This window comes from Micromys minutus (genome assembly GCF_963924665.1).
Source record: "Micromys minutus genome assembly, chromosome: 25".
Lineage (NCBI taxonomy): Eukaryota > Metazoa > Chordata > Mammalia > Rodentia > Muridae > Micromys > Micromys minutus.
Genome location: NC_137960.1, coordinates 3336913 through 3347147, shown reverse-complemented (window position 1 = coordinate 3347147; position 10235 = coordinate 3336913). Strand labels below are relative to the sequence as shown.

General features: G+C 54.9%; 1 protein-coding gene across 1 annotated transcript; it reads left to right on the top strand.

Annotated features, from left to right (window-relative positions):
- Positions 1-1403: 1403 nt before the first annotated feature.
- BAK1 (BCL2 antagonist/killer 1) lies at positions 1404-9928 on the top strand. Its single transcript, XM_080938008.1, has 6 exons — positions 1404-1579; positions 3949-4049; positions 6824-6959; positions 7175-7318; positions 8464-8644; positions 8736-9928. The coding sequence occupies exons 2-6, from the start codon at positions 3986-3988 to the stop codon at positions 8838-8840; spliced, it is 630 nt and encodes a 209-aa protein (XP_080794134.1). The 5' UTR covers positions 1404-1579; positions 3949-3985; the 3' UTR covers positions 8841-9928.
- The last annotated feature ends 307 nt before the right edge of the window (positions 9929-10235 follow it).

The window sequence follows — 10235 nt, the reverse complement described above, 5'->3', positions numbered from 1 at the left end:
TGTGGAAGCCTGGCTGAGGCTAGATAGGGGAGTGAGGGTGGGGTGCAGACTATAGGGGAGTGAGGATGGGGTGCAGACTATAGGGGAGTGAGGGTGGGGTGCAGACTATAGGGGAGTGAGGGTGGGGTGCAGACTATAGGGGAGTGAGGGTGGGGTGCAGACTATAGGGGAGTGAGGGTGGGGTGCAGACTATAGGGGAGTGGGGGTGGGGTGCAGACTATAGGGGAGTGGGGGTGGGGTGCAGACTATAGGGGAGTGAGGGTGGGGTGCAGATTATAGGGGAGTGGGGGTGGGGTGCAGACTATAGGGGAGTGAGGGTGGGGTGCAGACTATAGGGGAGTGAGGGTGGGGTGCAGACTATAGGGAAGTGGGGATGGGCTGTAGACTATAGGGGAGTGGGGTTGGGTGTGCAGACTATAGGGGAGTGGGGGTGGGATACAGACTATAGGGGAGTTGGGGTGGGGTGCACACTATAGGGGAGTGGGGGTGGGGTGCAGACTATAGGGGAGTGGGGGTGGGGTGCACACTATAGGGGAGTGAGGGTGGGGTGCACACTATAGGGGAGTGGGGGTGGGGTGCAGACTATAGGGGAGTGGGGGTGAGGTGCAGACTATAGGGGAGTGGGGGTGGGGTGCAGACTATAGGGGAGTGGGGGTGGGGTGCAGACTATAGGGGAGTGGGGGTGAGGTGCAGACTATAGGGGAGTGGGGGTGGGATACAGACTATAGGGGAGTTGGGGTGGGGTGCACACTATAGGGGAGTGAGGGTGGGGTGCACACTATAGGGGAGTGGGGGTGGGGTGCAGACTATAGGGGAGTGGGGGTGAGGTGCAGACTATAGGGGAGTGGGGGTGGGGTGCAGACTATAGGGGAGTGGGGGTGGGCTGCAGACAAAGAACAGTACTCTATAAACTCCTGTTTATTCTGGGTTTGACATCAGTCCCTGAAGCCTGGCGGCTGGCAGGGGTCTAGGAAAGCACAGATTCTGAGCCTTCCTCCTTCTCCTCTTCTTCCTCCTTCTTTCTTTCAGGGTGTTATGCACTGGCTGGCCTCTCTACTTCATGATCCTCCTGCCTCAGCCTCTTGAAAGCTGAGACTGCAGGTCGGCTCCGCCACCCTGGGCTCCATCCTGGTTTTTGTTGTTGCTTGTGTTTTGCTTTTCGCTAGAGGGAGAAGATGGGAGAGGAGGCCCCGGAATCAGAGACAGGAAAGGCAGAAAACAGAAAGCTTTTCCCCTTGGCTGGGACAAGGCAGGCAGGGGAGGCTGCGGAGGAACTGCCAGGCTAGGCCCACCTTCCTCCAAGCAGCAGCCTCCTTGCGTGTCTGCATCCGGCGGCCATCAAGAACTTCCTCTAGAGGGAGCTGATCATTGCCGGGAGCCGCTAGCTCCTCTATGGTCGTGAAGTCGCGAGGTTTCCTGGGGCCAAGAGGCAAACCCAGGCGGCATCCAGCACCATGAATTTACTGATACCAGTTCCTGCCAGCCGGGCCTGAAATCCTGGCCCTGGAGGCAGCCAGCAAGCCCTTCGGGATCTTTGTCTTCAAACTGCTGAGCCATCCCACATCTGGAGCAGAGTCAGGTAGGTACACCGGCAGCCAGTGCCAAACCCCATCTTACTAACCCCGGGCAGCTCTGGCCCAGGGTGGGGCAGAAAGCTCCATCGGGAACCGGTGAGGAGGGAGGCCTTGATGTGGCTTCCCAGGGTGGTCTTTAAAGCCATGCTGGTGGCATAATCCAAACAGGGCCTGTGGCCATCCATCGTTCTCTCTTGCCCAGGCTCTGGTGGCCCTGGATGCCAGGCAACTGGGACTTTATTCATCTGGAAGGAGGGGAACGTCAAGGTCATGAACAGTGACAGAAATTATACAGTTGATACCCCTGCTGTCCCAAAAATCGCCCCCCCCCCCATTCTAAGTACAGCCTAGTGGTTGGTTGTGAGAAACATGAATCCTGGGCCCAGGCATAACACAATAATGGGAGGTCAAGGCCACTTGGATGGGGGCCAGGAGGCCCAGGGCAGGACAGGCTGTGGGGGGCTTTTTTGAGACTCTACCTGCTTTCCAACAGTAAGCCTCCAGGATGTTTTCTGGGGGGGCAGGGGGCTCTGGATGGAATCAAGGTATCAGGAAGAGCACCCTATCCCGGAAGGAGCTGTTGGGTAGACTGTGCCAGGCAGAGGGCTCTTACTGAGGCCTGGCTCTCAGGGATGACAAGAGGAGCGTCCACTTGCCCTGTCTCCATCAGTGAAATGGAAGGTGAAGGGGAACCAGTTCTCCCCGACCCCTTTTCAGAGAGCCCCTGAGTAAATTTTAAAAACTGTCTCCAGCCGGAGGTGATGGAGGCAGCTTAGAAAGGGGTGGGACTCCTGAAGGGGTGCAAACTGAAAGTGAAAGGTCTTGCCTCAGGAACTAACTGTACTCGAGACAGGTCAAAGAGGAAAACAGGCTTGGGCGTGGTGTGGCATGGCGTGGCCGAGAACACCTGTGACACCTGGCAGCCAATGTCTGAGTCAGGAGGCTCAGGGATAAAAGACTTTCCTGGGGTTGCCTAGAGAGAACCTGTCTGAAATGAATAAATAGGTAGGTAGGTAGGTAGATAAACCAATAACCAGAAGACAGCCCCGAAGTGCATGGTGTGATCTGGCAAATGGTGTGCAGCAGCAGTGAGGTACAGTGGGGAGACTGTGAGAGACCCCGGCTCACTTCCAAGCAGTGATCAGAGGGAGAGATGCCCTGGGGACAAACTATGAAATAATCCCTGAGACTCTGTCACAACAACAGCAAAGCTGGACCAGTGAGATACTCAGCCATGTGTGACAGCCCAGGTCCCAGGTTCTATGCCTGAAACCCACGTGGTGGAAGGAGAGAACCCAGTCCTGAAAACTGCCCAATTGCCTCCTGACCTTCACACACATTTAATCTCTCTCTCTCTCTCTCTCACACACACCACACATGCACACACATACACCAGGAAGGACACACACATGCACACACACACATGCACACACACACACTAGGAAGGACACCACACACACACACACACACCAGGAAGAACACACATGCACACACACACAGAGCACACACCACACACACCAGGAAGGACACCATACACCCACACACTCCCCCACACACACACCAGGAAGGACACACCACACACACACCAGGAAGAACACACACACACATGCATACACACACACACACACAGAGCACACACCACACACACCAGGAAGGACACCATACACCCACACACTCCCCCACACACACACCAGGAAGGACACACCACACACACACCAGGAAGAACACACACACACATGCATACACACACACACACACAGAGCACACACCACACACACCAGGAAGGACACCATACACCCACACACTCCCCCCCACACACACCAGGAAGGACACACCACACACATGCATGCACACACACAGACCACACACTCACACACCACACACACACACACCAGTCTCTGAAAGCAGCCTCATGCTGTCCAGGAGTGACTGGAAAGAGCAAGGCTGTGCCACAAGCCCCCTCAAGGCCTTGACCTCGCCTGGTCTCTGCCTGGCTGCCTCAATGGTCCTTGTGTTTCCCCTGAAGGGGTGCAACCAGGTGCTGAACTCCAATTGCTCCCACAGGGCCCTTAAGGTGGCAGAACTTTAGTCCCAGAGGATGCAAGGTCTTCCTGGCAGTTGAGGAAGTGGGGTGCCCTGTTCTGTGGTGCCCAGAGCAACCACTCTGAGGTCTCCTTTTTCCCCCTTTAAGACAGGGTCTCACTGTGTAGCCTTTGCTATGTAGCCTTTGCTGTCCTCTCTAAAACTCACTCTGTAGACCACGCTGGCTTCCAACTCAAGAGTTCTGCCTGCCTCTGCCTCCCGAGCGCTGGGATTAAAGTAATAAGCCACCATGCCCAGCCTCACCTGTGCTTTCTCTCACTCATCTCTGCAGGTGACAAGTGACGGTGCTCTCTACCAAGACCTGAAAAATGGCATCTGGACAAGGACCAGGTCCTCCAAAGGACAGCTGCAACTCGTCCCCGACCCCTTCTGGTAGGGGTCCTCCTGTCCCTCAGCACCTCATAAGCACAGGACTCAGAAGAGCATGAGACATGTGTGTGTGTGTGTGTGTGTGTGTGTGTGTGTGTGGCCTGTGTGTATGTGGTATGTCCTTCCTGGTGTATGTGTATGTGGGAGTATTCGTAGTGTGTGTGTGTGAGTGTGTGCATATATGTGTGTGTGGTATGTCCTTCCTGCTGTGTGTGGAGGGAGTGGGAGTGTGGGTGTTTCTGTGTATTCGTAGTATGTGTGTGAGTATGTGTGTGCATATGTATGTGCATGTGGTATGTCCTTCCTGCTGTGTCTGTATGTATATGAGTGTGTGTTGGGGGGTGTGGGTGTTTCTGTGTGTGTGTGTGTGTGTGTGCACATGTGTGTGAGTGTGTGTGTGTGAGTGTGTGTGTGTGTAGGTGGTGTTGAGCCTTCTCAGGGCAGGCAGAGAGAGGGAGGAAGCAGAAGAGCCCTGACTGGTTGCTTCCCTGCACGGGAGAAAGAAGGAAGTGACCTGGCTCCCCGCAGCCAGGTCTGCGAAAGGCATTGCCGCACACTTGGGAGAGGAAGTGAAACGGCTGACCTTTCTCTTCTCTCAAGTAGATGGGTGGGGAGACCAGGCTGATCCCTGGACTTGGGGTTCAGATCCCAGGTCTGTGTGAACTGGGTGTGGTAGCTCATGTCTGCAACCCCAGGCCGGTCAGTCCTGCAGAAGAAATTCCAGGTCAGCCTGGGCTCCAGTGAGGCCAGCTGAGACCCTCACAGAACAAAACCACCAGTGCCTGCAGTGTTTGGTGGGCCACGTCTTTATTCCCAGCACCAGGGAGGCAAAGGCATCCTGAATCTGAGGCCAGCCTGGTCTACCAATGGAGTTCCAGGCTGGCCAAGGCTATGTATGCAGCAAGACCTTGTCTCAAAACAGTGAAAAAGAAACCATTTTCCTTTGACTAGTTGATTTGGGCAAAGGCTCCCCAGTTTGGTTCTTCCTGTTTCCTACACTCCAAGGACTTGGGTCCACATCCCCACCCAAGACAGCTCAGGAGCCCTACAGTAAGAATTTAGGTTTCTTAAAAAACCCAGTTATGTGGGCTGGAGAGGTGGCTCAGTGGTCAAGAGCACTGGCTGCTCTTCCAAAAGTCCTGAGTTCAATTCCCAGCAACCACATGGTGGCTCACAACCATCTGTGATGGGGTCTGAAGCCCTCTTCTGAAGGCACACATGCAAATAGAGCAAGCATTCATATATATGAACATAAATCTTGAAATTCATTTTTTAAAAGTTATGTGAAAGTGCTTTCATTTTAACCCCACATGTGGGATATGAGGCTGCTTCATTTTGTCCCTAGCTGCTAATTAGGATTGTCTCGTGCTCTGGGGAGATGTGATTTTTACCAGCTGCAGATAGCTTAGTACTGGGGACTCTGGAGGGGTTATAAATTTGAGTGTTCCAAGAGAGGGCCTGTGGTAACGGCTGCTGCCCCGCTTGCTGTGTTTGCTATCTTTAGACTGCTGGAGATTCTAACAAGAAAGACTGGACCGGCCCCAAGAGACCCACCAACCCTAATCAGTTTGAAGTAACCTATGGAGGGCGAATTCCTTCCAGCCCCCCAACACTAGGAAGGAGAGAAAGAAGGTTAGATCGGAAAGGGGACATAGATCTCTTTCAGCCAACAGAATACACAACTTCCTGCTGGTTGGGGTCATTGGGTTCCTTGGGGAATGGCCAGTCTTCGTCATCAGAATGTCCAGCAGTCCGGGGATAGCAAAGGCAGTGAATGAACCAGCAACAGTTGCCACAGGCCCTCTTGGGGCTCTCCAGAGTCCCCAGAATTTACCTAGCTTCAGCTGGTACAAACCGTGCCCTGCTAGAGCAGGAGACCCCCGTGGTCAGCAACTGTGCGCAATCTGAAGCAACCCCCTAGCCCACCCCTGGGATTAAAACAAAAGCATCCATGGAGTATAACCACGTTTATTAAGAAGCCAGAACTCTCACCACAGAGCCCAGTTCTGGGCTGTCATTCCAGGGCTCTTTCAAAGGGCAGACTGGAGGCTGGACATCACAAGGGGACTTGTTGGCTTGGGATCCCTGATGGGCCCCAGTTGCCCAGCGAAGGCCATCTACACACTGGGGCAGCCGAGAACCCAGCAACTGCTTGGTCACAAGGCACAGACCCCAGAAGTTCCAATCTGGTGCTGAAGCCCTAGAGGATTCCTGGGTCTTGGTGCATGGCAGAAAGCCAAGGCAGCTGGGTTCTGATATCAGCGATTTGAGTACTTACCCACAGGCATTAGGGTGGGCGGGCACTGGCGGGAGGGGAGGTAGGGAGAGGGCAGTCAGTGTGGAAGGTGGAAGGAGGGTGGGCAGTGGAAGATGGACAGGCAGTGAGCGTAGGAAGGTGGGGGGCCAGGTAGTGGGGGAGGGTAGGCAGCGGCACTGCAACTGGAAGGTGTGCTCACTTTGTAAAGAGAGCCCTCCCTTCCTCCGTCCTGGCAAACACTCTCAGACCTGCCCAGAGATGAGTCTTAAAGACTCCAGACCCATGGAGTTGACCACCAAGACAAATAGTTCCTCCCCTGTTGTCCTGGCTGCATGGCCCTGCATACATGGCCTGGCTACCTGCGCCTCAGTTCACACGCCAGGATTAACTCTCATGAGGCTGAACGCTCACATGGGGAGGAATGTGCCCATGAAGGGGCTGCAGGAAGTGTGAGCACAGAAACGGGGCTGGGGGTGCTGGGGACAGCATGCTCTTGCTGACTCCCAGCTCTGATCCGCAGAGCAGCAGGTTGCCCAGGACACAGAGGAGGTCTTTCGGAGCTACGTCTTCTACCTCCACCAGCGGGAACAGGAGACCCAGGGGGCAGCTGCCCCTGCTAACCCTGAGATGGACAACCTGCCCCTGGAACCCAGCAGGTAAGCTCCAGCATTGGGCACAGGTCCTATCGGTCACTCCCTCTCAGCCGGGCTCCTCGCCCCCATCTGCTGTTCTTCTGGTGACAAGTGTGCCCTCTGTCTGGCCTATAGCACTGTAAGGGACCTTCCCCCCCACCTCATGGGTGCCCCTCTGCCACAAGCCTAGCTCCCAGCGCAGAGACTTCCCGCTCACCACCTGATGCTCGTCCCTACAGTGTCTTGGGTCAGGTGGGTCGGCAGCTGGCAATCATCGGAGACGACATTAACAGGCGCTACGACACAGAGTTCCAGAATTTACTGGAACAGCTTCAGCCCACAGCCGGGAACGCCTACGAACTCTTTACCAAGATCGCCTCCAGGTATGCTGCATCCGAGTGAGGGGCTCCCCAGCTGGGGAACAGTGTCAGGGTGAAAGCTCACACCATCTCCACCTGTGTCCCCCTCTGGCCCTCACTCACCCTCTTTTGCACCAAGCTCGGGTCTCTCATGAGCTCTGGTACCAGTGACTAGCGCCCTGGGGTGATGTTCCCAAGAGCCTTGCACCGCAGCTGGACCACCAACTTCTGCCAGCCCTGGATGGCATCTAAGAGGCCACCTGATGCCGGTTCACTCAGTAACATGGCTAACATCCCAGTTTGCCAAAGGCCACCACGGTGAAAACTAGGGAACAGGGAAAAGACCAGAATCGGTGTTAGCCCTTTGAAGCCACATCCGAGCTGGCTTCAGCTTTGGTGTTAATCTTTTCATCTTGTGTGTACGAATGTTCAGCCGATATATACATGTGTGCACCAACTCGCATGCCTGGTGCCCAGAGGGGCCAGAAGATGGCTCCTGGAGCTGTTTACAGACAGTTGTGAGCTACCTTGTGTTTGCTGGGCATCGAAACCAGGACCTCTGGAAGAGCAGCCAGTGCTGTTAACCACTGAGCCACCTCTCCAGTCCCTTGTTTTAGAGATAGGGTCTCATGTTGCCCGGGCTGGCCTTGAACTCTTGATCATCCTGCCTCGGCCTCCCAAGCGCTAGGATCATAGGCAGGTGACACCAAGTGCTCTACTTTCCTTACACCAGGGAGTCAGTGTCTGGATGAATATAAAGGTGACAGCAGATGTAGAAGCAGGTGGCAGGTTTAAGCACAGAGGTGGCACATCCCCGTGCCCCTGTGATCTGGGAATCTGTCATAATCTCTTTTGTCCTTTTCTCTCTGCTGTCCCTCGGGCTGCCAGGCCAGCGGCAGCGTGCACAGGTAATCTCCCCGCCACCTTATCTGCTCACCCTCCCTCTCTAAGACCCTCTGAGCTGACCACTCTCTTGGCCACATCCTTTCCTAGAAAGCCACACTCTTCCTGATGGGCAGCTAGGCTGAGGCAGACTTCCTAACCTGGACTGGCAGCTCAGCCACGTAGCTTCCCGTCTGGGGGTGGGGTGGAGGTCGGGCAGAGGAAGAAGGAAAGGACCGGGTCCTCAAGGCAGGCTCTCCATGATTTATGAAACCCTTTGCCCACAGCCTATTTAAAAGTGGCATCAGCTGGGGCCGTGTGGTGGCTCTCCTGGGCTTTGGCTACCGTCTGGCCCTGTATGTCTACCAGCGTGGTTTGACCGGCTTCCTGGGCCAGGTGACCTGCTTTTTGGCTGATATCATACTGAACCACTACATTGCCAGATGGATCGCGCAGAGAGGCGGTTGGGTAAGTGCCTGAGGTTGGAAAGCCCCCCACACCCTGCTGCTGGGGCTGTCTGGGCCACTATAACCCATCCTGTTTTTGTTTTTTCTGACAGGTAGCAGCTCTGAATTTGGGTAGAGACCCCATCCTGAGCGTAGTGGTAATTTTTGGTGTGGTTCTGTTGGGCCAATTTGTGGTACACAGATTCTTCAGGTCATGACTTCTGGGGGAGCCCCTCTGGGGCCCCAGCCACATGCCTGCCTGGACTGAACCTCTCCCTCCCGCCCTCCCCTGTCACAGTCCTCTCTCCTCTGAGGGAAAAGACACTTTAGCAAACAGGCACCCCTGCTGTGGATAACCACTGCCCAGAGGTCATCTAGGCAGGTTGAACACCCCAACACTGCATGGTGCTACTGAACCCCATCCTGTCTGAGAGGGGCTGACTGATGCCCTGGGGGGCCAAAGGCTGGGCCACTGCTTCCCAGACAGTTTTGTTTTTATATTACCCTTTGGATACAATCCTCCCTTTTCTTCCACCGGGCCCAAAGTCAGACATTGAGGGTGTTAGGACAGCAGTTCTATCCCGTATCCCCAGCATACCTGCTACTTTGGAAGGTCAGAACTCAAGAAAAGGACCTGAGCACAGTCCCGACCCTCCCTACATCAGCTCTCAAGAACAGGACCAGCTGTAGGAGTGGAGGACCTACTCTGCCCCCCCTCCATCTTCCACTTCCCCTCCCCCATCCCACTCTCCCTCTCCAGTCCCCTACCCTGATCCCTTTTGCCTTTGCGGCTGGACTCTCAGGGATTCCGAGCCCAGAGTGAGGGCAGAGATGAGAGTTCAGACCACAGCTGTCTGAACATGTCCATCAAGGCTCTCCAAACCTGTGTCCCTTCCTGACCACTACTTCCAACCTAGTGGGTAGGGGACGATCCTCACCTTCTCCCCAGGGCCCTCGGGTGAGTCTGCCCGCCAGAAAGGCCTCTTTGATAGATTTTGGAGCCTCAGACTCCATCACTATAACAGGGGAAGGGGTGGGCACTCACTTGGAGGTGTCCACAATAGAGAACGACACCAGCAGAAGCAACAGTGGATCCCCCACCCGGAACCTGTGAATACTTGAACCTCATCTTCACCCATACGCTCCTTGTCTGCCTAGGTCCTCCTCGGGTGGGGTAAGGGGTGTTTTTCTTTTTCTTGCACAACATAGGGGTGAGAAAAGTCTTGATTAAGCCAAATGTAGCGGGGGAGGTGGATGGGTTCCCCCACCTCACCCTCTGTGTCTGGAAATAAACTGTGCAATGCCCCTAACGCCCCACCTAGCATCTTTACACTCCGCTACCTGTTCCATGCTAGATTGTGGAAAGCTGGGCACGCTCGGATAATCCGGCTCCATACTACAAAAGTCCTCATGCTAAGATGGCAAGATCCTAGGATATGGAGCTGCCGATGGTTGGAAAGCCAAAACAAACCCCAGCCAACCCTTTGTGACTTCCCCTCCGGCTCTTCACCCCTTATGTAATTTTTTTTTTCTGTGCATGTGTGATGGGACATGTGCCACGGTGTGTGTGTGTGTGTGTGTGTGTGTGTGTAAGTCAGATGACACTGAGTGGA

Bases quoted from the DNA above. Each gene is read 5' to 3' on its own strand.
- BAK1 (XM_080938008.1), top strand. From the start codon at position 3,986: ATGGCATCTGGACAAGGACCAGGTCCTCCAAAGGACAGCTGCAACTCG. The intron at 6,960-7,174 runs GTAAGCTCCAGC...TCGTCCCTACAG, and splicing joins CTGCCCCTGGAACCCAGCAG to TGTCTTGGGTCAGGTGGGTC. The intron at 8,645-8,735 runs GTAAGTGCCTGA...TTTTTCTGACAG, and splicing joins TCGCGCAGAGAGGCGGTTGG to GTAGCAGCTCTGAATTTGGG.